The sequence below is a fragment of the Silurus aristotelis genome (assembly GCF_946808225.1).
Source record: "Silurus aristotelis genome assembly, chromosome: 6".
NCBI classification, from domain to species: Eukaryota; Metazoa; Chordata; class Actinopteri; order Siluriformes; family Siluridae; genus Silurus; species Silurus aristotelis.
Window position 1 is genome coordinate 27837986 of NC_139579.1, and position 27281 is coordinate 27865266.

The 27281-nt window shown below is 38.3% G+C and overlaps 1 protein-coding gene and 1 long non-coding RNA gene across 2 annotated transcripts in view; one reads left to right on the forward strand and one right to left on the reverse strand.

The window, feature by feature from the left end:
• Window positions 1–1356: 1356 nt before the first annotated feature.
• On the forward strand, window positions 1357–27023 carry actn2b (actinin, alpha 2b). Its single transcript, XM_083544597.1, has 21 exons — window positions 1357–1677; window positions 9293–9407; window positions 9505–9624; window positions 9889–9975; window positions 14080–14167; window positions 15322–15400; window positions 18116–18197; window positions 18414–18499; window positions 18641–18733; window positions 18985–19215; window positions 19989–20136; window positions 20238–20388; window positions 22096–22204; window positions 22360–22500; window positions 22633–22815; window positions 22923–23057; window positions 23560–23739; window positions 23935–24081; window positions 25131–25196; window positions 25407–25565; window positions 26242–27023. The coding sequence occupies exons 1-21, from the start codon at window positions 1552–1554 to the stop codon at window positions 26398–26400; spliced, it is 2685 nt and encodes an 894-aa protein (XP_083400723.1). The 5' UTR covers window positions 1357–1551; the 3' UTR covers window positions 26401–27023.
• LOC310727961 overlaps window positions 21191–27281 on the reverse strand; it is a 222422-nt gene continuing 216331 nt past the window's right edge. Inside the window, exon 2 of the long non-coding RNA XR_014534135.1 lies at window positions 21191–21471. This is a non-coding gene — a long non-coding RNA (uncharacterized lncRNA). The remainder of the gene's footprint in view (window positions 21472–27281) is intronic.

A 27281-nucleotide genomic window follows, 5' to 3' on the forward strand; every position in this document is an offset into this window, starting at 1 on the left:
TGGGGGAAGGCCCGGCCACCAGGCGCTCACATACCGGCTGCGCCATACCGGGCGACGTCACGGTCCCTGATGTAGTATCTCTCATAAGGGGTTTTGAACCGCTCTTAGTCTGACCCGTCGCCCAGGACCTGTTTGCCTTGGGAGACCCTACCAGGGGCATATAGCCCCGGACAACATAGCTCCTAGGGTCATTCGAGTACTCAAACCCCTCCACCACGTTAAGGTGGCAGTTCAAGGAGAGGGATATATATTATATTATATTATACTGTATATTCATCACTTAACCATTAATACATGTCCCTTTAAACTAGCGAATAGGCGGCTGTTGTGGCAATCACACACTGGTTATTCTTGTTCTTTGACATCTTGATATAGCCGTTATCACCCCAGCTAAGACCCCAGCTGTTTAAAAAGAAAAAAAAAAAGAAAAACAAAGGAAAAACAGGTGGGAAATATCTTATATGATTAATGTAGCCCACTACTTTTATCAAATTTGATTGTATTTAATGATTTTAAACTCATTTTGTTATTTGTAAATAAAAACAGTTATTTTAATACAGCCTATATTCCATCTTTAAATGCAGTTTACATAGTGGAAGTTACAATTAAAAAGCCATGTTGTTGTTTTTACCTATTCTTGACCAGCCTTGACCACCACAGTTGTTCAAAGTGGTTGTTAGCAAGAAACTGTAGCAACAAAGTAGCTGACTAAAGTAGTTCAGAAAACTTCCTGCATGGTCAGAAACACAAAAGACTCAGTTTCAGGGGTCCTATACGTGTCTTGGCTGATCCACCTGAATAGTGGGATTCAGCGGATCTGGCGGATCAGAGGGATTTGTGAGTGGGATTAATGAGTCCACGGATTCGGTAAATCCTAAGAATTCGGCGAGTGCCCTCTAGTGGAATTCCATGGGAAAAGCAAGCAGAATCCCTACTGACTCAACTGACTCAAAGGACTCATGAGGCTTGGATCCGTTCACTAAGTGATTCAGACAGAAGGATTTGATTCGTAAACGAAATCGGATTGTATGTGAACGTGTGTATGTGTGTGTGTGTGTGAGAGAGAGAGAGAGAGAGAGAGAGAGAGAGAGAGAGTAAACGTGTGTGTGTGTGTGTGTGAGAGAGAGAGAGAGAGACCGTGTGTGTGAGAGAGAGAGAGAGAGAGAGAGAGAGAGAGAGAGAACGTGTGTGTGTGTGAGAGAGAGAGAGAGAGAGAGAGAGAGAGAGAGAGAGAGAGAGAACGTGTGTGTGTGTGTGTGTGTGTGTGTGTGAGAGAGAGAGAGAGAGAGAGAGAGAGAGAGAGAGAGAGAGAGAGAGAGAGAGATCACGTGACCTGCCAGTATTAATTGGCAGCTGTGCCGGTGCGCGCGCGTGGCCAGCAGGTCGGGAGGACAGCAGGAGTGAGAGAAGAAAAAAAAGGAAGATCCAAATACACTCGAGGGTTTAAAAAAGAAAAAAAAACGCGAGAACAAAATAAAGAAAAAACTGTCCCTTTGAGCAAGAAAATAAAATAAAGACGTGAGCGCGCGCGCGGCCCCGGAGGAGAACGACATGATTGAGATGGAGAACTCGGTACCGTACGATAACGGCTTCTATCAGGAAGAGTACATGTTGCAGGAGGATGAGTGGGACAGAGACCTTCTGCTGGACCCGGCCTGGGAGAAACAACAGCGCAAGGTCACACACACACACACACACACACACACACACACACACACACACACGTATCCACAATGAAAATCTGGCTTAAAACAAACAAAAAAATCATCATTGAGAAATATGAAACGACATGTTCCATATATTTTATGTTTAATAGTCATAATTATGCATTTCTGCATTTCAGCTTACATATAAAAAATACATGATGTTGATTCATGTGCACTGTTTTGCACAACAAAAAAAGAAAGAAAAAAATATTTAAAAAGAATTTGCTGTGTTTTGAGAATCTGGTCTGTTTAAGCACGAGATCAACTCGGAGCAGATCATGAAGTTTTGCTTGAACTGATCTTTGTGAAGTCTGTATTAGTGGATACTAAGAAACTTGTGCAAAAATTCCACGTAGTCATTTTCATATATTTATTAATTGAAAAAAGTGTCCATCTATTTATTACTATGTTTAAGTGGATAATTTCAGACACTGAAATGTCAGTTCAATACTCCTTCATTAAAGCCCAGGACGAATGGCATTGTTTCGCAGTTTAGCATGACCTTTAGTTCCTAGAATACCCTTGAAGGAGTGTTTCAGTCAAAATTACATTAAACAAAACATCCCAAAAGTTATTACATAATTAAACACAATCTTTTCAATTAAGACACTTTAAGAACAGAAGAGAGAGAGAGAGAGAGAGAGAGAGAGAGACGCTTGGATAAACTGTTAACCTAAAAATTGATGAAATGTTGTGATATGTCATTCTTTATTAAATGCAAATAAATAAATAAAAAAAGCATTTCAGCCCAAAATAAATGTACAAAACATCCCTATATGTATTTGTTACAGCAAATACTGTATGCTTAGTTTCTGCTTCTCTTTTTCCAAATATACACTCTTGGAAGAGTACTTCAGAATTCCTTGAAAGTTTCTAAACTATACTTTTAGTGGTTGCTGGCAGATTCCTTTTCTCAGAGTGTATTATTTCAGCCTGAAACAACTCTCCTGTTTAAATAATGTTCAATAATAGGGCAATTTTTACTTTTAAGACTACAAGTCAGGTCGATTTCTAAAGCGCTTTTCACAATGGACATTGTCTCAAAGCAGCTTTACAGAATTTACAGAACAAGCAGATACTGCACAGGTAAGTTAGAACTTTGTGAACTACATCCCAAGAAAGCTCACTATTTATCTCTATTTTGTTTTATAAACTTTCGAAAAGGTTATATTGTGCACTGTATCATCACCTCTAATGTACATATCCACCTTTAGTCATTTAATCTTTTTTTCAAGATGTGGCTATGACTTTTTTTTAGCTTTTGCAGCAGTCAGTTGTTAATTAAAAAAAAACAAAAAAACTGTTTCACACTGCATGCAAAATGACAGACAAGAGACTCTGAGACACTGAACAATTCATCACATGGGATTGATGGTTCATAGGATGACGTTCAGGATGCAATCGCATAGTATCACATAGTAGATGCATAATGTCACTGTTGACACACAGAGCTGCTGCTGCTACTATTTAATACACAGTGCAACCTCGATACTCGCGGGGGTTACGTTCTATGACCCGTCGCGAGTAACAAAATATGGCAAGGTTTTGACTCTCGCCTTTTGATGGTTCCTTTTTCAAGGAGACTTGTACATGTACTGTACTGTAAACTCAACAAACATTGTATATTACTTGTCCTAAATGTTATTTTTTTACTTTAAATGAATAATAGAGTAATAACATAGATTTTCAAACATTTTAATGTCGTTTTTAAGTACAACTATCGAGGTTGCGAGTGTCAAGTTCGCGAGTACCGAGGTTTCCCTGTATATAAAAATGCTTGTGCTTCTGGAGATTTGTGCCCATTGTATCCATAAGGGTGTTAGAAAAGTCAGGTACCAATGTAGGTGAGGTGAGGAGGCCTGGGGTGCGGTCAGCATTCCAATTCATCCCATGGGTGTTCAATAGGGTTGAGGTCAGCGCTCTATAACAGGCCACTCAAGATTGTCCACCCCTCAAACCAAAGTAAACCATCTGTTCATGACACTCACAGAGGCATTGTGATGTTGAAACAGGTTTGGGTTTCCTACTTTACATGATGGGGAAAATTGAATGGGATGGAAATGTCAGGACTTCCATTCCTTCTTTCAGTGAGTAAAAATTACTAGCTATATAGTTGTTATAATGCAGAAAACCACCCAATCCTGCATCATCGCTAACAATAGCGGCACTTGGACAGCCTGAGAGGCTCGGTATGTGCTTGCTGTCGACAGATGGCTTCTGACACATGATGACGTGCTCAGGATTAGCGAGGATGCTGAGGCTAAATTTAACCCCCAGGACCAAAAGGCTGTATGTGGTTTAATCCGATGTCCTTGACAAGGAATTCCTTTGTTTGGAACAATAGCTGAGTAGCTGTGAAGTGGCGGGGCTTTGCTATAACTAGGACATCTATTCATCTTTAGCACACAAACTCTCCATACATTCTCCTCTTCTAATTACAGCACACTTTGATAAAAATTCTTGATTCTGATTGAGCAAAAGGCGTTGGTTTTCTATAACAGTAGCTCTGATTGCTGTTTGAACTGAATTCAGGGCACATCACAAGTTTATACATTGTTCCTTTACACTTTAGGATGTGCTGTTATTGTACCCAGCCAATCATAAACTAGCATTTTCCATTGTATAAATCAATACTTGTCCATCACACCACACCACACCACATCGTTCACTCTTCAGCAAACTGACACGCACTCTCCCCGCGGATGAATGAAATTCTTTCCCATCCAATCCTAGTCTTTGGGTCACGGCCAGCTTCCACATCTTCGTGCCCATCCCACGTACTCGAATCCATCGCTCTCTCTCTTATCACAGCATACCCTGCCAACAAGCTAATTTTACCTTACCTCGGCAAGAATGCGCTCTGGACTGCACCGTTAAAGCTTTGATCTCTGTGATGACAACACCAGGTTCAGTCCTGCTTTTAATGGCTTAAAGCTCAGTTATGATTCGGGTTACAATCTTACTCTCTCTCAAACACCATTCCCTTTGTTCAGTTTTGTTTATTTCTAAGGATGTTGATTTTAATGTGCATGGGTAACTAGGTTAATTAAAGTACACTGTATTAGATAATATAATTTAAACCTTATTTGATAATACATATTAGAACAACTAAAGACCTTATGTCACTGAATATCATAAAAAGAAGTGTGTCTACATGACTTCGTTTTGTCATATACATTTACAGTATTTTGATGCCCTTATCGAGAGTAAGTTACAGTTATCTCAGTTATACAGCTGAGCAATTGAGGGATAAGGGCAGTGCCCAGCAATGGCAGCTTAGTGGTGCTGGGATTTAAACCCATGTATACAAATTAAGTTATAAAAGCTTGTATCAGCATAGACTGATATTCATTCAAGACAATTTTATGTATAAATGTTCAGGCTGTAGGCGTGTAAAACTTTATCTAATATTTTATGACATGACTGTGACATGTAGCAAGTGAGGAAAGGTCACTAACTCAACTTGTGCCTTATTTAGAGCAGTCCAAGACCAGGCAACATCAATAAGTCAAGACAAAATACGGGTCTAAAAACCTGAACAAATGTGTTAGCTAGAAAACAAAGGTCAGACGTATTGACTTTGTGACCATATTATGACAGCACAGGATATAAATAGACTAAACTTACCATGAACTAAACACACAACAGGTGAAAACAATAGAATAGAGCAACTAACCAATGACAGGTCAGGGATAGAGACAGTACTACAACAGAATAAAGGCATGGGAACATAGGCAAAAGTATGTGACATTAAAGCAGGATTCGCACACTGGTAATAGCACTGGGAATTTGCGACAGTTGGTTAGTGTGTGATGCCAGAAACCAGTAACTATAATCTATGAGTTGTTCTATTACTTAGTAGCTGCTAAACAAATGAAAATCTAAGGAATGGTGCTCAGACTACAAATCTGTTTTGTTTAAAAGTAGATTGTTGTTAAAAATTTAATTAGATTTAATTATTTATATATATATATATATATATATATATATATATATATATATATATATATATATATATATATATATATATATATATATACTGTATATAGTATTGTTAATAGTATTGTTATATACACTGTATTCCTGTTTCCTCTAAAGATAATGTTGTAAAAGGGTCTAGTTCAACTAGCACTCCGTCTGCTCAAACAAGTTTTACGCCTTGTGTGATTTTCTCTCTCAGTAAATGTCACTGTAATCAAGATCTCAAGATACAGAACACGAACCTATCTACAGAGTTTAAAACAGGGTCAAAATAACAGCCCAAGGTCATAGACAAATCCAGTCAAAGACACAGTCCAAAGGTTGAGCAAAAATAATTAATAGAAGAAGTAGGCCATTAGGCAAAAGCTAAAAATAAGGGATGAGGTAGCTCTACAAGGAATTACATATAGAACTTTTAAATATTGCAGGCAATTTGTAAAGCTTTGCATCTAATTAAAATGCAGTGCTATGTTTTATTTTATAATGCTATCTCTACTAAAACAGATATAAGAATTTGAATTACTGTGTCCCAAATTATAGTACTCTATGCTAAAAATTAGTAGGTCCCTGGTCTTTAGCAACTTCCTTTTTTTGTAAAAGACAAAGCAAACCTGGAATTGTGCTAGTCTAAGTGGTTCAGGAAGAGGTATGTCTTCACCTGTCGCATGAAGATAGACAGTGACTCTGCTGTTGGGACATCTGGTGGAAGTTCATTCTACCACCTCGGTGCCAGAACAGAGAAGAGCCTTGAGGTATACTTACCTCTTACCCTGAGAGAAGGTGGTACCAGTTGAGCAGCACTTAATGATCTCAGACAGTGTAGTGCAGTGAAAGAAGTGATGAGGTCTCTGAGGTAAGGGGCTGCTGGTCCATTTTTCGATTCATAGGCAAGTACCAGTATTGCATCTGATGCGTGAAGGAGGCCAGTGGAGGGAGCGTAGCAGTGGAGTGGTGTGAAAGAACTCGGGCAGGTTGAACACAAGTCCCGCAGCTACTTTTTGGATCATTTGCAATGGACGAATAGTGTTTAGAGGCAGACGTGCCAGCAGAGAGTTGCAGTAGTCCAGTCTCGAAATGACAAGAGACTGAACAAGCACCTGAGCAGCCTGTGTGGACAGAAATGGGCAAATCCTTCTGATGTTGTAAAGAAGGAACCAGCAAGAACAGGTCACATTAGCAACATGTGAGGAAAAGGAGAGTTGATTGTCCATAGTTATCCTATGGTTGTGAGTGGTGGCTAAAGGGAAGAGAGTTATATAGAGATTAATGAAAAGTTATTCTGAGATCCTGACCTGGAGATGAATTACCTGGGATGACCAGCAGTTCGGTTTTGCTGGGGTTGAGATTTGCCAGGCATTCCGAGATTTGAGTGGAATCTGTGTTATCTGAGAGAAGGAAGAATATGAGTTGAGTGTCATTGGAATAGCACAGGTAAGAAAACCCATGTGAGGATATGACTTCATCAAGATAGTGAGTATAGGTGGAGAAAAGGAGAGGACCATGTATTGAGCCTTGTGGGACACCAGTGAGGAGTCTGTGTGGAGCAGATGTGGACCCCCTCCATGTTACCTGGTATGAGCTGCCTTCCAGGTAGGAAACATTACCATGCTTCTCCGCAGATACCGAGGCTCCTGAGGGTAGATGAGAGACTTATGGTTGGCTCTGTCAAATGCTGCTGAGAGGACAAGAAGGATGAGTACAGATGACAGCTTGGCTGATCGAGCAGCATGTAGTTTCTTAGAGACAGCCAAAAGAGCTGTGGAATGTGTTGCTTTGTAGGCTGACTGGTTTGGATCTTGGACTTTGTACTGTGATAGATAGACAGAAATAATGTGTTCAGGTTAAAAACAATGTGTTCCAGAGTCTTAGAAAGAAAAGAGAGAAGTGATACCGATCTGTAGTTGTTTATGTCCAATGGATCCAGAGCAGGTTTCAAAATAGGAATAGGAATACAATATAGGAATAACCCTCGCTCGCTTAAAGGTAGTTGGCACATGACTAGATAAGGACCCGTTGATTATCGTGGAGATAAACAGTAGGAGGTCTTGTGAGATGGTCTATTATGGGACACATTTTAGAGAGATGTCAGTGGAATGTGGAGTAATAAATCCGTGCCAATTCCATGCCTTTGGTACCATACAAAATCCTAATTGACTCATCTATGAGTAAAACTTGATATTTCCCAAATTTGACTGATTTTAAAATGAAGAATTACAGTTTAACTGTGCTGTAAAGTGCATGTGACAAGTATAAAGACCTTTTCACCCTCAAGAACCTTAGTGAGATTAAGCAGATGCAGAGTTGCAGACTTTAGTCAGTGTTCCAGTTCATCCCAAAGGTGTTCAGTGTAAAGATAGAGGCTCTTTAAATGACACTCGAGTTCTTCCATTGCAACCTTAACACACTGTCTTCATCAATCTTGTTTTGTGTACAGCTGCATTGTCATGCTGGAACTGAATTTTGGTCTCTAAGTCAGTGGTCTCCAAATGGTAGCTTGGGGGTGCTGTATGAATGGTGTAAACTGTGTTTGAATTAAGTGGAGGATCTGATGACAACTAAAAAAAATAAAAATACAAAAACTTAAAAATACATTTTATTCAGTTTACATTGTTAAGACATTTTAGACTTACAGTTATCTCTGGCTCTGCACAATCTATTCACATAGGAGTGTGTGTGTGTGTGTGTGTGTGTGTGTGTGTGTGTGTGTGTGTGTGTGTGTGTGTGTGTGTGTGTGTGTGTGTGTGGCCCAGGGATAAGTATTCGGAGATCCTAGGGTATGAATAACAAACATGAACCCCATCTATACATGACAAGGCTTCTACAGTATCTAAGTGAGGAGAAGGTCAGATATTACTGGAGATCAGTTCAGGTCAGAGAGATGGACTTGTTCCTGGAATTGCTCAAAGAAATCCCAGGCATCATGTCAGAGGAAAGTCTGAGGGTGATTTATGGTGTGTGATCCTCCACCCGGCAGGTGTGTGACTCACAGAGATGATGGCGTTGGCTAAACCGTAATCTTATACCTTTAGAGTAACACATTCACCCAAACAACCTTTGGAACAATAAAGCATTAGTTGTTTCAAGTATTTAAGCGTAAGGATGTTGATTTCTCCATTCTAATTCTACAGAATGACTTGGTTTTCTATAAAAAAAAAACACAATATTGCATACACTACAGATATAGTGGCATTATAGTTTCTATTGTAATATCTTAGACTGGAATTCTCTATGTCTGTTAATAAGCATTGTGTTGTTATTGTGCTAATTGTTTCACTGGTTTTCTGCTTTCCAAAAACAGTTTATTTGGAAAGAGGGTTTTTGTGACATTCACGGAAGGAGTCTCAAATGTCGGTGCTTTAAAACATCCAGTTAAAAATGTGCCTTTTAGACTTTTAACTTACAGAGAAATCAGTGTTTTGGTAACCTGCAAAAGCTTGTTTTATTAACTTTATAAGAAAGTAAAAAAAACTCTGGTGAAGGAAATGACTGTTTATAACCCATAAGAACCTTTTAGAGGTTCATCCCAATGGTCAACCAAAGAATCTATAAGTGTTATTGATACATAGTCTGAAATTTGCATGCGTGTATGTGTGTGTGTCCCTTAGACGTTCACTGCGTGGTGTAACTCCCACCTGCGAAAGGCTGGTACACAGATCGAGAACATCGAGGAGGACTTCAGGAATGGCCTCAAACTCATGCTCCTGCTTGAAGTTATCTCAGGTATACTGTATATTCACATGCACATATACAAACACAAAAAAATAATTTCCCAGCCACCCTCTTATCAATTTGCCATCTTTTTTCTTTTCTGTCACAGGTGAGAGATTACCCAAACCTGACAGAGGGAAAATGCGATTTCACAAAATCGCCAACGTCAACAAAGCTCTCGAGTACATCACCAGCAAAGGAGTCAAGCTTGTGTCCATCGGAGCAGAAGGTGCGTCTTCATCAATCAAAATCAGTGTTCAATGATCTGATTTTTTTTTTAGTATCTCAGAGCTCACCCGTTGACTTCCTTTCTTTCCACCTCCCTTTTTCTTCACAGTGTCTGGCACAATATTAGTTGTAGCTGTTTTGATAATACAATATAGGTAGATAACATACATATTATACAGTGTATGATTCGTTGTATTTGACTTTTCACACAACTCTAGCTCATTTGTCGACACACTGAGTGTATATTGATGTGCTGTGTGTGCAGAAATCGTGGACGGGAACGTGAAGATGACTCTTGGAATGATCTGGACCATCATCTTGAGATTCGCCATTCAGGACATCTCCGTAGAAGGTACAAATAATAATAAGAAGAATATATGTAATAATGAAATAATCTATTTCCTACGTAGTTAGACTGTACCATAACCTAATGTGAAATAAGAGACATGGATTACATCAAATATTCAGAACTAAATTGTATATTGTTTACTACACACAATATTATATAGACAAGTGAACTCCAAGGCCAGCTTTCTTTTAACCACACATGACACACTGCTGTTTGCGAGCGTGTGTTTGAAAGTGCGGTGTTAGTGTTTGTGTTATAAAGTGTGCTATAATATGATCTGGTGCAATTCACCACCAGACTCAACCATTGTTTAATGTTCAGTAAATTTTTTTTACTATAAAGAAAACTCAAGGGGACAAAAACATGAATGATGGATCGACAATCAGTCAGCAATGAGAGAAACAGCAGACACAAATGGCTTTGTGAAACTGCAGTGTTCTGATGAAACCAGAGGATCAGCCGCACTTAATTTGTAGCTTGGTAATTGTAAGTGGGAACTGTAGTCTGTGGCAGCCGTGTTTGGGAGTCGTGAAGGTTGTTGGGAAGTTCGGATATGACTAGAGAGAAGTTCATGAGTTTCCAGGCAAGTTGAAACGGCTGGGCAAGTTAAAACAGTCTGGAGTCTAGTTGGTCAGAAGTTTTCATGTAACAGCACAGGTGGGCAGTCTGCATTAATAAATATGAAAATAAACCTATGGATCTATGGATGATCATGGAGAAGTAGATGCCGAGTGTTTAAAGGCCCTGGCATGGAGAAGCTGATGCTGGATCTATGATTATCACAAATTGTTCTGTATTGTTGAAAGATTTATGACCAAACTCTTGATGTCACCCATATGAGGATGGGTTCCCCTTTGAGTCTGGTTCCTCTCAAGGTTTCTTCCTCATATCATCTAAGGGAGTTTTTCCTTGCCACTGTTGCCACGGCTTGCTCATCAGGGACAAACGCACACCATTCACCTTCACTGTTGTTTTCTGTAAAGCTGCTTTGAGACAATATCTGTTGTGAAAAGCGCTATACAAATAAACTTGACTTGACTTGACTTAAACATTAATTTGGAGATATTTTTTTAACGTAAAGCACTTTGGAACAATCCCATTGCTTGCATATTCAGGGAAGAGGAGTTGTACTGTAAGGCAAGCTGCATTTATTCACTTATTTACTGAGACAGGAAGAGGGTAAAAGTAAGGGAGATATCCGATTTACTATTAACAATGAAAAGAGAGAAAAGAGAGATGCTGGTGAAGGTAGGATTGTCTTTTTACAGATGTAACTTAGAATGGAAACTAACTTCCAAAAAAAATGAATTAGTATATTAAAAAATGAAATATTGTTATCTTCAGAGTATATCGGTGCTGATATCAATGTTTAGCGGTGCACTTGGTTACAACGGCCATGTCCTGAATTAGACTCTGATTTCATTGTGGAAAAAGATGAGTGGTTAAATTATTTTGGGGAGTTCTAATACATGTAAGTGCACACTTAGTCAAGCATTGAGGAGAAACCAGATTGTAAATACCTTCATGCTTTCTGATCTGATGTTATAAAATCAGGCTGAAATACAAGAGTGTACTTCAGGATAGATGTAATGTATGTGGTAGTAAATTAAGTAGTAGGTACAAAGCACATCTTTCCTTCAGCAGAAATGTAAGCTTATATAATGTATAGAGGATAAACCATTTCCCTTTTTTTATGTGTAATGAGTTGGTTTAGATGTATATCTAGATTGATTTTAACCCTTTTCTCATGTACTGGATTATTTTGTTAAACTTATATAAGTGAGAAATAAGGTAAAGTTGAATAAGTTAACATTTTTAACATTTGCCTGATGCCTTTATGCAGCGTTACTTTAAGGTCTTTGTGAGTAAATACATGCTAATGCTGGTTTATTTTATTTTTTATTAGGACATAAGCTAAGATTCACATCAGTCTAAAGGTCTTATGAGAAATTTGAATAGTACTTCTGTAAGAGGTAGGTCTTTAGACATCATTTGAAGGCTGCAAGTGACTCAAGCAGAATTTTCTTCCACCATCTTGGTACCAGAACATAGAAGTGTCTTGAGGCATTTCTTCTTTGTACCCTGAGAGATGTTGAGACCAGTCGAGCATTGTTTAAACCTGTAGGCAATGTGATTCAGTGCAGGTGAGACAGGTGCTGGTCTGTTTTTGGTTGATGCTTGCCGGCAAAGTGTTTATCTGATGCGAGTAGTTTCAAAAAGCCAGTGCAAGGAGCAAAGCAAGGGGGTGAACCTACTGTAGGAAGGCTGAAAACAACTCCGACATAAAAGTGGTTATATATTTGTTAAGGTCAAGAAAGAAAACACAGATGGTTCGACACTGTTTGCTCATGAGCAATGGCGACTGGATTCCTTTGTCACTTCGGGAAACAGAGGCTGTCTGGTTTGCTTTGTGTTATTTAAGGAATGCGAGTGTGAGGAGATTGACAGGCGTAAGTGGCGCTATCAGGGTGCTAACTTGGGAACTCTGATGTAAGACAGCTCTGTCAACATTATCTTTTCGTTTCAATAGCAAACGAAAGACAGGATCAGAATGTCAATGTGGAAGATTAAACATTATAACATTTGTTTTCTGCTTAAAATTAAATTTTTAATCGTTCTTATACCAATCACCTTCATTTTGTCTGTTATTGAGACCTTCACAAATTTGTTTTCAAAGTCTGCTCTTAGAGGATGAATTTAAAATTATTTTCACAGTAGTTTGCCATTAGCAAAACTGTTGTTCTGTTTTTAAAATGCGATATTGCTTTAAAAAATAAAAATCACTGATTTACGGTCATGCACTAGTTCTAACGTGATATCGTTTCTATGGTAACAATAAGCTGTGATAATAAAAAAGCCTAATAATAAACTCTTTCAAAATTGAATTTTTGTTTATGGAATGACTAAATGGAAGTCTGTAGTTTCATTAATTTTGAGAAAGAAGAAAAGCAGTGTTCATGTCTGCTATATTGTAAAAGAAAACAGTAACTAACTTGTAACTATACATTTAAAATTGAAATGGAAATATTGTAATTGTTGGAAAACAGATTTTAAAAAGGGAATAACTTATTAAGGTATATAGTAAAATTATACACACCATAAGAGATTTTTTTTTTCTTATAACAATCTTATGTTTTTTTTCCAAACAGTGTGAATAATCGATTGTGACTGGCTGAAAGAAAGGTGTGAGATTAGAATATTTAACACGCAGGTAGTTTGTGTTCAGTCTAATGAGCAGTAATATACAGTTAGAGTTCCATATAGAGTAAAACAGCTATTGCAAACATTCCCTAATGGTCTAGTAGGGTTTTGTTTGGCATTGAAATGATATGGTAAATAAGGCATAGGATGAAGTTGATAAACAGGACAAGAAAACGTTTAAATGCGAAATATAAAGAAAAAATGCTACAAGAAGTTAACACCAACAGCTTTATTATTAGTAGAGCATCTCTCTGTATTAGTAGAGCACAATCCTAAATGTTAGGACCCATACATATATATTATTATTTTATTCATTGAGCACAGCAAACATCAATGACCATAAGGCGTAACTCCTTACATGGATTATCTGAATGATAATATGGACATGGAAAACGATTTCCATTTGAATGCACTCCGCTTCACTCCAGGCCCTTGTTTATCTCAGTGTCACGCAGTAAAAGTGTATTAAGCACACCTAGCCCTTGACAATACCATTTGTATCTAATGTGATTACATTAGCTACTTAGCTGGCTTGTTAACTGACTAACTGGCTGATTCATGTAGCATTCTGCTCCTTGTGCACTGGGTTTTAGGGCATTTTTTTTTTTTTACTTTAGAGGCTTTTCCTTGTTACATATATACTATAGCACAGTTCAAATCTTTCTTCACATATACCAGCTCATTAGAAAGCTGGGATCAGAGCACATGGTCAGCCATGATGCAGCACTCCTGGAGCAAAGAGGGTTAAGGGCTTTGCTTAACAGTGGCAGCTTGGCAATACTGGGGTTTGAACCCTAATCTTCCGATCACTAACACAGAGCCTTAACCACTAAGCTACTATTTTCCAAACAAAGTCAGAGACCCAACATCAAGTTCAGAAACCTGAATGCTTACATTTTCTTTCAGAAACCTCAGCTAAAGAAGGCCTGCTCTTGTGGTGTCAGAGGAAGACAGCTCCATACAGGAATGTTAACATACAGAACTTTCATGTCAGGTGAGTGAGAACACCAGTCACAAGGTTTTGAACACACATTCATAAACAGAACAGTGGCAATAAAAAAAAAGAACAATTGTTCCATATTTAGTCATGCTATGTCTATTGTCCTTTTTTTCCATTTAGATACACTATATGGACAAACGTTTGCAGACAACACGAGTCATATTTGCTTTTTGAACAATTCATTTTACATTTAGTTCCCAATTGCTCTCATAATACCCTCTTATTCTTCTGGGAAGACGTTTCACTTGCTTATGGATTGTAGTTGTGGAGATTTGTGCTCATTCAGCCATAATCAAAATCAGGTACTGATGTTGGGTGAGTGATCTGATTCATCCCAAAGGTGTTCAATAGGGTTATGGTTAAAGCTCTATAGAAAGCTGATCATGATCTTTCATTCCAACCCATATAAACCTTATTTTCATGGAACTGGCTTTGAGTACAGAGGTATTGCCATGCTGGAGCAGGTTTGGGTCTCATAGTCCAAGTGAATACTTTTGTCCATATACTGTATTTTTTATTTTAAAGTTCACATAATTAGATCTAATTGATAAACTCCAGGGGGGAGGGGGGAGTGGTGGCTCCAGCGGTTAAGGCGCTGGGTTGCCGATCAGAAGGTCTGGGGTTCAAGCCCCGGTATCGCCAAGCTGCCACTCTTGGGCCCTTGAGCAAGGCCCTTAACCCTCTATGCTCCGGGGGTCCCTTACGAGGGAACTATCAAGGTCCGTGACGTCGGAGTGACGTGGGGCCGCCTTCCCGTGGGCTCACCACCTGCAGGAGGGACCGTAAGGGACGGTGCTATGAGGATTGGGCAGCAGTCGAAGTCTGCTTAGACTGCTGCCCCCGCGACCCGAATTACGGATAAGCGGGAGAAAATGAATGAATGAATGAATGAATGAATGATAAACTCCACATAGTCTATTGTAACAGCTGTATTTTTAGATGCTAAACAGAAATACTATTGCATAACAGTGACTTTAGAGTTATGCTAAAGATATTAAATTTAAATTGAAGCTTTTTGAACTTTTCAACCTGAACATGACCTAAACATTATAATCAAGTCAATTAAATAATCTGAAGTGAATTATTAGTCCAGAAATATTTTTTGGTAACTTTGGTGATCTTCTGAACTTTTAATCATCATGGTGAAGCTGGAAGGATGGCCTGGCATTCTGCGCCCTCATCCACAGGCACAGGCCCGACCTCATCGACTACGCCAAGCTCAACAAGGTGTCCTGTGTGCAATCCCCCCGAGCTAACCTTTAACTCCTAATATTAACTGATTTGATCTCACTGGAATGGTTTGAAATGGTCACACTAATGTAGGTGTGCCAATAATGATTTGTCATCATGATACATTACAATGCAAAACCTTTTTGAGAGAATGTCAATAGGACTAACCACACACACTGATTTTATTTTTCCACCAGTCTGTGGTGTACAGTAGGTTCTGAAAATTTTCACACTTATTTTTTGTTAATATACTGAAACTAAACTTTGGCTAGCTTTTGATTAGCAGCGAACAAAGTTTATTGCTACTTTATTTTCTGGACACAATAGAGAGACTTTCAGTTTTCCAGCCCCAGAATAGCTGCAGGAATTTAGCCGACAGATGCCTGTTGATAAACTGCCAGTGTTGCTGACGGACTCAGTGTTATGGTCATCCGGTTCAACTAAAGAGTTCACAGGGAACGTTCTTCTGGTGCTATTTTAGTCCCTTTGTGTCAGGGGGAATCGCTTCAGAGACTAGAGGACCGTGTCATTGAATCTATTGTTACAAACACAGCATACAAATATTAAAAATCCTCTTAATACAACAGGATGTAATTATGTAGTGAATGAGTGCAGCACTGTACAGTGATCAACAAAAACAATCAACATTGAAATATAAATAGTAAAAAAATCTATGAAAGTTGAAAATATAATTCTATTAAAATATAATAATAATGTGGGAAATAGAAGCATAAACTTATGTAGCTGCAGAGATTGAAAAAGTACGCATCAGTGCACACATCCTTCGCTCAAATAGATGTACAGATACTCAGGTTATAATGAGAAGAAAAAATATTGAGCATGTCAATGCATAGATTAAAGAAACGAGCCTAGTTTGAAATTGAAAGAAGTAGAACGTACAGATATTTTTGTAAAAAATCTAATGAGTGAAAGTAAAAAGTTGTCCAAAGAATAAATAGTGAAGTAAAGTACGGATACCAGAAAAAAAATCTACTTAAGTACAGTAATGAAGTATTTGTACTTCATTACTTCCCATCACTGTGTAGCTGCAGGTGGAAAGAAAGTAATTCATAGATGAAATCTTAATTGTCTTAGTCAAAGGTTGTATTTAGACAAACCAGACCATTCAGTTCAGACTTCAGTAAAAGGGAACACACACACACACACACACACACACACACACACACACACACACAGCTGTTACACTTGGCTCCAGGTAAAACTATGGTCAGGGTAATCCTCGGCTTTTTGTCCCAGGCTCAGTGGTCTTGTAAAGGGCCATCAGAAAGGTCCCAGTGAATCTGCTGTGGTCATTTACCAGTATAAAGGGAACAATACACACACACACACACACACACACACAGGTACCTCAGATATCTGATCTGACTCATGCACACATGAGGGATCAGTTGTCCACTGTTCGGAATCCATCTGAGAATAGAAAAGCAGTTTTGGGACTCGAGACATGAGCAGCTGAGGAGTTCAAGCAAAAAAAAACTCATGGTATAAATGTTAAAAAGTAAATACGCTCCTCGAATGTGCTGCATTTTATTCATTCAGGTTGCAATTGGTGCTTTAGAAGACTCTTGAAGGATACATCACAGTGTCATTCAGACAAAAAAGGATTTTTTTTAAGATGCAGTTTTTCAGATTCAGTAGTTCTGTTTAGCAAGCTTACTATTCAGAGAGGACACAGCATGATTTTCCACTTGAAACAGTTGACTTCAAAATATAGCAGTCTCGAATAGCGCTTCCTGGATTTGTGTGTGTGTGTGTGTGTGTGTGTGTGTGTGTGTGTGTGTGTGTGTGTGTGACAATATGCTAAAACACCCAATTAATGCACTTATACAATAATAGATAGACATATAAATAGATAAATAGACAGATTTATATATATACAGAGATTATATGGGCAGAGGATTTGGGACACTGTATGTGGCTGTTACTACAAAGTTGGAGGCACACAAAAGTATAGGAGGGCTTAGATTGTGGGAGCATTAACTTGTCCATATTAACTAGGAGACCCAAACCTGTTCCAGCATGACAATTCCCCTTTGCACAAAGAGTGGGAGTAGAAGATCTTGAGTGACCTGATATCGAGCTCTGACCTCAACCTCTGGGATGAATTTTAACTCTACCTGCACACCAGGCAACAACCAGTATTTTAGAGCTAACAGATTATGACTCTCAGACTTTTGCCTATATAGGATGGATGAATGAATGAATGAATGAATGAATGAATGAATGAATGAATGAATGAATGGACGGACGGACGGACGGACGGACGGACGGACGGACGGACGGACGGACGGACGGACGGACGGACGGACGGACGGACGGACGGACAGACAGACAGACAGACAGACAGACAGACAGACAGACAGATAGATAGATAGATAGATGACAGACAGACAGACAGACTATTATTATTAGTACTAGTAGCAGTAGTGGTAGTAGATTATTATTATTTTAAATGCAATATTTGTTCGATTCAGTGCATGTTACAAACTTTTTAACACTTTTTAATTAACCCCTAGAGCATATTAGCCATGTTTAAATCGTAAACCTAATATTTTACATTCAATTGACCACCAAAAAATGTAATTATTTGACAGATATACTCCAATGTCTGTTGAATCAAACATTTTCCTGAAGAATCTGACTGATACGCTCTACTCACTGAATGTATATGTACATGTTTGCTTTGTACAGGATGATCCTCTGGGGAATCTTAATTTGGCTTTTGATGTGGCAGAGAAATACCTGGATATTCCTAAAATGCTGGATGCAGAGGGTGAGGATGACCTGTGTGTGCTTCAACAGTGCCAGATGTTTTTGGCAAACAATGATGAGACTGTACAAAGTCTCAAGATCATTTGGTTTCAAGTTTATTACTCTTTTAGGGATTAATCAATAAATAAGAGATGTCAATATCTCAAAAAATCAGTTTTGTGTAATTTAATGAATAATTAATCCCTTGTTTTTCTTCCTCTCTGCTTCTCTCCTCTAGACATTGTGAACACCCCAAAACCGGATGAGAGAGCCATAATGACTTATGTGTCGTGTTTCTACCATGCTTTTGCTGGAGCTGAACAGGTAGAGTGTTTAAATGTGAATGCAACATGGGTGATTCAATGATTAACAAAATTTTTTTTCATCTATCTCTCTATTTATCCACCAAACCATCCTTCTACCTATCTAACCATTCATTCACAATGTTTCCGTGTTTGTGTGCAGGCTGAGACGGCTGCTAACCGGATCTGTAAAATTTTGGGGGTGAATCAGGAGAACGAAAAACTGATGGAGGATTACGAAAGACTGGCCAGTGAGGTAAACACACACACTCACACTCACACAAACACAGAAACATACACACACGCAAACATACACACACACACATACACACATACATATATGCATACACATATACACACACAGTACCTGCAACTCTAGTCTGTGCCTCTTCTCTTCTCTTCTCTTCTCTGCTTTGCTCTGCTCTGCTCTGCTTTGCTTTGCTTTGCTTTGCTTGCTTTCTTTTCTCTTCTCTTTGCTCTTCTGACCTTTTCTCTTCTTCTCCTCAGTTGTTGGAGTGGATTAGGCGTACAACCCCATGGTTGGAGAACCGCATGACTGAGAAGTCCGTGGCTCTGATGCAGCGTAAGCTGGAGGATTTCCGTGATTACCGTCGCCTTCACAAGCCTCCCAAAGTACAGGAGAAATGTCAGCTGGAGATCAACTTTAACACACTGCAGACCAAATTGCGCATCAGCAACCGGCCTGCCTTCATGCCCTCTGAGGGGAAGATGGTGTCCGTGAGTCGGACACTCACATCATTAGAAAGGGTTTATAACACAACACGTAGGAGTTCTTAAATCTGATCCAAAGCATACACCATAACATAAAGCATAAAGAAAACATTTACTCATTGATATGATAGTTACCAGTAACAAAAAAACATCTGCCAAGTGCCGTAAATAAAAAATATTTTATTTTTCTTCACAAATATAATAAGATTCTTGTGCCATGTTTTCACTGTTTGAAAGAAGGTGCTGTTTTAAGATGTTTGTCACCAACCTCGCTCATGGAGAGATCTTATTTTACACCTCATCCAAATATTTTAGTGTTGAAGATGTGTACTATCTAGAAGGCTGATGGACCATGATGGACCACATTGTAACAATTTTCTTGGTCATGAGTTCTGGTGAGCAAAATGTGATTCTCAGCGCTACTGTGATTATTATTGTGACCAGTGACAGCTGCAAAAAAAGCTACTAACAGAAGACTGGAACAAAATGGTGCAGCTCTCATAGGACAGCGAAACATAAACGAAACATGCAGAAACAGACAGAAATCTCATAACTCACTTCAATTGAATTCGTATTCTGCCAGAGTTTACATACACCTGATGTGAATTGTGATGTAAATAGAAGTTTGACATTTTTGTTATATGCAGGATTTTCATCTCTCACGATAAACACATTATCCAATCTTTTGTCATCTGAATAACTCACTGCATGGATGTTTAAAGTTTAGATGCTCCTAAGATGAATTTTGAAGATTTAGACAGATGTTTGGGTGTGTGTAGGACATAGCAAGTGCCTGGCAGGGTCTGGAGCAGGCAGAGAAAGGCTATGAGGAGTGGCTGCTGACTGAAATACGCAAACTCTTGCGAGTCGATCACCTTGCTGAGAAATTTCGCCAGAAAGCCACCACCCATGAGACCTGGGCCTCAGGTGATGGTTTTGGAAAAATCTTCAAAATCTAACTGATATATAAATATTTTATTCAGATAGATAGCATCCATACACTTGAATTGTATAATTGTGTGTAACAGGTAAGGAGGAGTTTTTGATTCAGAAAGACTATGAATCTGCTTCACTGATGGAAGTTCGAGCTATGCTGAGGAAGCATGAAGCGTTCGAGAGCGATCTCTCAGCTCACCAGGACAGAGTGGAGCAGATCGCTGCCATTGCACAGGAACTCAAGTATGACTGTAGACCACTAACTTCTGTTAAAAAGTTATAACGTCTGGACAGATTTGTGCGAGAAGAATGAAGTGAATGTGGCTTTGGTCTACTTTAATTACAATTTTCTTTCATTGGAAATAACAGAGGCACAAACTGTCACTAACAGACTAAAGATTGTGGCAATACTTTTATCTTTAGCGGAAATACACACATGCAGCTTTTCATTTTCCATAAATAATAAAAAAATGTTTCTCAGCAATACTTTTGAGGAGCTAAGGGGCAGCGTTATGTTAAATCCTGCATCATACACAAAGAAAATAAATGGGAAGTAATTTTGGATTTGACCTACGCAGAAAATGGCAGATGTGATTGAAATCATGGGGTTAAAATTTAAAATCATGAAATATAAACCCTGCAAATGCAACATAAGCCTTCCAAAGCAGATTTTTGTGCTGACTGATAATCGATTCCAGTCAGAGGTGTTGATGGGATGAGAAGCTCTACCCACATGTTCTGGCTTAAATCATGTATTATCAATTCGGTTTCCAGGCAAAAAATAATTTGAACCTGCTTTCATACGATAAATATCTGCATTCTTCTGTATGATGCACATTCACATATATTTCACCCAAAATAACTTCCAATGTTACACACTGTGTGCCACTTCTAGCCTATTTTACCTCATGCTATCTCCTGCTAAGATAGCATGAGCCTGGGTGTGTTTCCAAAAGTAGTGTGTGTGTGTGTGTGTGTGTGTGTGTGTGTGTGTGTGTGTGTGTGTGTGTGTGTGTGTGTGTGTGTGTGTGTGTGTGTGTGTGTGTGTGTGTGTGTGTGTGTGTGTGTGTGTGTGTGTGTGTGTGTGTGACGGACAGACAGAGAACGTGATAATGATACCAACATTCTCCCCCTCCATTACATAGCTAAAGGTTTAGTTCACCTTGTAGCTTTTCTCGCTAATCTGCTTGACCTCGTATAGTACATCGAAGCTGAAAGCTGCAGCTTGTCAGTTACGACCGTTTCAGGAACAGCGCAAGTCCTTTACAACTCGAGCCCCTGAGTGTGACTTTATAAGGCTTTACTTATGCACATTGCTCATCTTCTCTTAGGTGTGAAACTCTGTAAGGGGCACGAGAACACTGGTGTTATGATGAGTTCTGTGAGGAGAATAACATATATATGCTTGTGTATTTATCCAACTTTTATGAAAGGAGTCTCTTAATTTAGATATTAAGTTGAATGTTTCTTTTTGACTTTTGATGGTAACAAACTGTATTATTTCATTTTACTTAAACGTTTTATAAACCTTAAACAGAAAAAGCTTGTAAGGGGAACAATTGTTTGTAGATTAAAAATCAATAAAAGAATTTGTATTTTAAAAAGAAAACACACACACATATATATATATATATATATATATATATATATATATATATATATATATATATATATAATTTAGGAGTGTAAATCCAATTCCATTCCTCTGGATTCTTTTGTTTTTACATTGTTACATTTAATCTTTTTTTTCCTCTTTATATCTTTCATGTTGTGTATCATCAGCACACTAGAGCATTGCTAATGTTTTTCCTAAAACAAGCATTAATGCATCTCTGAGATTTTAGTCAAATTTGGTATTTTTTCGAGGTTTTCATTGTTTTGTTTTTTTGCTCACTCTGTGTGTGTGTGTGTGTGTGTGTGTGTGTGTGTGTGTGTGTGTGTGTGTGTCAGTGAGTTGGACTATCATGATGTAGCAGCAGTGAATCAGAGATGTCAGAGTATCTGTGATGTCTGGGACAAGCTAGGGACTCTCACCCAGAAACGCAGAGAGGCGCTGGAGGTATGGTGTCTATGTGTCTGTGTTTATTTTTCTTTTATAACCAACAGAATTTAATGTTTGGAAAAATATACTAAATAGTGTGTGCGTGTGTGTGTGTGTGTGTGTGTGTGTGTGTGTGTGTGTGTGTGTGTGTGTGTGTGTGTGTGTGTGTTCAGAGGACTGAGAAGCTTTTAGAGACAGTGGAGCAGCTGTTTCTAGAGTATGCAAAGAGATCCGCTCCCTTCAACAACTGGATGGAGGGAGCCATGGAGGACCTACAGGACATGTTCATAGTGCACACTATTGAGGAAGTCCAGGTGTGTGTGCACACATGTACAGTGAATTAGCATTTATTTCTATACATATAAATACACACATAAAAATGCATATAAATTGTAATGTTTTAAATATGAGTGTGTGTGTGTGTGTGTGTGTGTGTGTGTGTGTAGACTCTCATCACAGCCCATGAACAATTTAAAGCCACTCTCCCGGAAGCAGATGCAGAGCGACAGGCCATCCTTGGCATCCAACAGGAAGTACAGAAGATCTTCAATAGTTACGGTATCCGTGGTGACCTCACCAACCCCTACAGCACCATCAGCACCGAGGAGATCATGAGCAAGTGGGACAAGGTTTGGCACAAAACCACATGCACGCACACACACACTGCTAAATATTAGGGCACTCTTATTAGATATATTTAAATGTGTGTGTTGTGCGGGTGTGCTTGTGGGTATAGGTGAAGAAGTTGGTTCCTCAGAGAGACAGTGCTCTGCAGGAGGAACTAGCACGACAGCATGCTAACGAGAGACTCCGCCGCCAGTTTGCTGCCCAAGCTAACATCATCGGCCCCTGGATCCAAAGCCGGGTGGAGGTACTGCATTTAGTGCATTATGACATACTTTTACATACAAATGCAAAAAGAGACTAAATAAGAAGCTAAATCACATTCACAAGCAGCTGAAGCTGAAGATGATGTATTTTGATGCTATTGAAAATGATGTGAATTGCTTTTTGAGTTCTGAATCAGGAAAAAAGAGAAAATATATATATATATTTATATATAATATAATATAATATAATATAATATAATATAATATAATATAATATAATATAATATAGATAAAAATTCAAGCTAAACTTAATAGTTTTTTTCATATATTTTATATATAATATGTATTTTGGTATTATTTTTAAACTGTATTTCCAAATTTGCTCATTTCTAATATTTTATTTATTACAGATTAAATGCTAATAATTAATTATAACTCATAAAATTAATAAAAGTATCTAATTTAGAGCATTGGCAGCACTGATAGAATTTTGAAGATCATGAGATGAGCCTTTGTGTGTGTATTGTGTGTATTGACTAATAGGAGATTGGCCGATGCTCCCTGGAACTGGGAGGAACTTTGGAGGATCAGATGACACAGTTAAAGCAATGCGAGCATGTGATCGTCAGCTATAAACACAACATCGATAAACTGGAGGGAGACCACCAGCTCATTCAAGAGTCTCTCATATTTGACAACAAACACACCAATTACACTATGGAGGTATACATACACACAATACTATAAAAAACATCGGCAAAACTATAATTAGTAAGTAATGTGCCAGTCCAATCATATCAAATATCCTGATTAAAAAATATATTTCAACTATATAAACTTTAACTATATCAAACTTTTTTCTTATTGAAAGTTATTTTATTTATTTGTAAAAAAATTTTTTTCACTCTTTGCCTTCAGCATATCCGTGTTGGTTGGGAGCTGCTCTTGACCACCATCGCTCGCACCATTAATGAGATTGAGACTCAGATTCTGACCCGTGACGCCAAAGGCATCAGCCAGGAGCAAATGAGCGAGTTCCGATCCTCCTTCAAACATTTTGATCGGGTATGGTACTTAGATCAGTCTTTAATTATAATACATTCACTAAACACTAAAGCTAATCCTCTGTTACTGTACTCAGATCAGTCTTTAATTATAATATATACACCAAACATTAAAGCTAATTCTCTGTTACTGTACCCAGACCAGTCTTTAATCTATTTGTAAACATTAACACCTGCACCAAAGAGCCGTCACGAATGCGGGCCTCCAAGGCGGGAATTATCATGTTAACTAACTATCAGCTAATTCTTTGTTACTGTACCCAGACCAGTCTTTGTATATAACACACACATGAAACACTTCAGCACATTCCTTGATACTGTTCTAGGATCAGTCTTTAGTTACTATACATTCATGAAACAAAAAATAGCATAGTACTGGCCTCAGATCAGTCTTTAATTCTAATACATACACTGAAAACAATAGCTAATGCTCCGATACTGTACTCAGATCAGGTTTAAGTCATTTAGTCATGTACACTTCAGACTGGTGCTAATCACGGATCAGTTAATTATTATGCCTTCACTGAATATTTCAGCTAATGACTTCTTTACAGTTCTCAGACCAGGTTTTAGGTGTTCCATTTGAGGTACAGCTTCATTTAACTTCCTGTTATATTTTTTCAGATCAGTGAACATTTACCCACATTTTACTGTGGCCGAGAAGTGCAAAACACATTAACAAATCGAAAAACAAATTAACAAATTAGAAAACACTAACAACTCCGAAAACAAAATAACAAATGCAAAAAACTAAATAACAAATGCAAAAACAAATTAACAAATCCGAATACACAACGACAATTCAGACAAACCGAGAAAAGTAGGTATAGTTTGTGAATGGAACGAGATATGTCATTCAAGATATACAGGAAGTATAAAATCATTGTTTGTTGTACATGTGTAAAGTTCTCTGTTTACTTTAAACAATTTTTTATTTTGATTATTGCACATTTAAATATAAGAAAATAACAGTAGTAAACATTGGCAAGCTTTTTTGTTTCCTCTTTTGTTTGTCTGTCATTTCTCTGACCATTAACTTTGACATTGCAGAAGAAGAATGGTGCGATGGACACTGACGATTTTAGGGCCTGTCTCATTTCAATGGGCTATGACCTGGTAGGCATGACCCAATCAAAACAGTCATCATTTCAACAATATTCATTGTTGTGTTTCACATTCATGTATATATAAAACTATATGTAAAATCATCTATAACAACTGAATAATAAGATGAATTTCCTGAAGAGCTGTAGTGTGTATTAAATCAGCTGAAGTACAATTTACTATTTTGGATACGGGTTGATTGCTTCTTCGTGTGTGTTTCAGGGAGAGGTGGAGTTTGCACGAATAATGCTGCTGGTTGACCCGAATGGTACCGGTGTGGTAACCTTCCAGTCCTTCATCGACTTTATGACCAGGGAGACTGGAGACACGGACACAGCAGATCAGGTGGTCGCATCCTTCAGGATCCTTGCTGCAGACAAGGTGAGAGTGAGTGTGTGTGGGTATCTATAATCATGGTTCTGAGTGTGTGTATTTACACATTAAAAAGACGAACTCTTGATCAGTTTTAGATCATGTCAAACCACAATATACACTGTATTGACAAATGTTTGTGGACACCTGACTAAAGGATTCATATGTGCTTTATGAACATCCTATTCCACAGTTCCTAATTGCTGTTATAATAACCTCCACTCTTCTGGGAAGATACTAGACTGGATTGTGGGTGTGGACATTTGTGCTCATATACAGTAGCCTCAAGGGCAGTCGGTGTTCCAATTCTGTAAAAGAGAAGTTTGTTCTGTTAATTAAGCTCAAAGCTTAATATTAAGCCACTCAAGATCTTCCACTCCAACCCATGTAAAGCATATGTTTTTGGAGCTGGCTTTGTGCACAGGGGCATGTTGCAACCTAGTTAAAATAAAGGGGAAATGTAATGTTTCCACATCCAGAACCAAAATTGGAGGCACATAATTGTATTGGAAGTACCAAATATGGTTGGAAATGTCAGGTGTCCCAATATCTTTTCTATATTGTGTATATTTAATGTGTGTGCACAATATATGTGAGATTATATGTATAACCAAGATAATACACAGTGTATATACAAATAATCTAAAGATACATAATGTCTCCTCTAACTGAATGTCTCCTCCAGCCATATATCCTGATAGACGAGTTAAGACGAGAGCTTCCTCATGACCAGGCTGAGTACTGCATCTCCAGGATGCCATCTTACACTGGACCCGGCTCTGTGCCGGGAGCTCTGGACTACAGCGCCTTCTCCACCGCTCTCTACGGCGAGAGCGACCTTTAAAATATTTCTCGAATACACACACACACACACACACACACACACACACACACACACACACATGATCTATGAAGGTAAACAGCACCAATGCCATTAAATAAGGATAAATATTATTATATTTGTAAAGAGATTGAGCTGGAATCTTTACCTGAATTTGGTATTTAACACATTATTAAGGACACATAATTTTGGGGATTAAAAGAAAAATCAAATAATCCTTTATAGCCATTGGTGGAAATATTGACCACAGTAATACATGTGTTGCATTAACCACACATACACTGCTATAGCTCTAAGTTACATTTGTCTGTGTTTTGTCAAAGTGTGGGTATGTGGTTCTCTTTCATCTGATTTCCAATAACATCTTAAACGCAAGCATCACCTTTAGACAGCTTTGAGAGTAGGCATGTGTGTGTGTGGTTTACATGGGATTACAAAGTATACATTTTTCATTTTATTTTTCATAAAGTATAAAAATCAAACATGACTAACATTAAAAATGGTCTTTTTGAAGCACATTTGTAACCAGAAGGCCAATAACATCACACTATACTGTTGCATTATGAAGAATCTACCATTGAACTCCATATTGTCAGTGTGAAATAAAATAAAACTTTAAAGAGTGATGCCCTCGCTTGGTTTGATTTCTACATCAGTGGATTTGGGGTCAGTGCATTCTATTGAAATTCAAATCGCACATCAATTACAAATTTCACTCGCAGACGTCATTTCATTGCTCTTTTTGCTGCACAAGGAAATAAACAAAGCAAGGAGCCAGATAGTTTTTTTTTGTCACTTACGGATACAATATATAGACAAAAGTATTGGGACACCTGTCTTCTCCAACCATATGTGATTCTTTCTCAATCTGTTACCATGTTGGA

What these genes read in the sequence shown, in the direction of transcription:
- actn2b (XM_083544597.1), top strand. Translation starts at nt 1,552, where the DNA reads ATGATTGAGATGGAGAACTCGGTACCGTACGATAACGGCTTCTATCAG. An exon ending in CTTTTGCTGGAGCTGAACAG is followed by an intron (nt 18,500 to 18,640) that starts GTAGAGTGTTTA and finishes GTTTGTGTGCAG; the next exon opens with GCTGAGACGGCTGCTAACCG. An exon ending in AACGCAGAGAGGCGCTGGAG is followed by an intron (nt 22,205 to 22,359) that starts GTATGGTGTCTA and finishes GTGTGTGTTCAG; the next exon opens with AGGACTGAGAAGCTTTTAGA.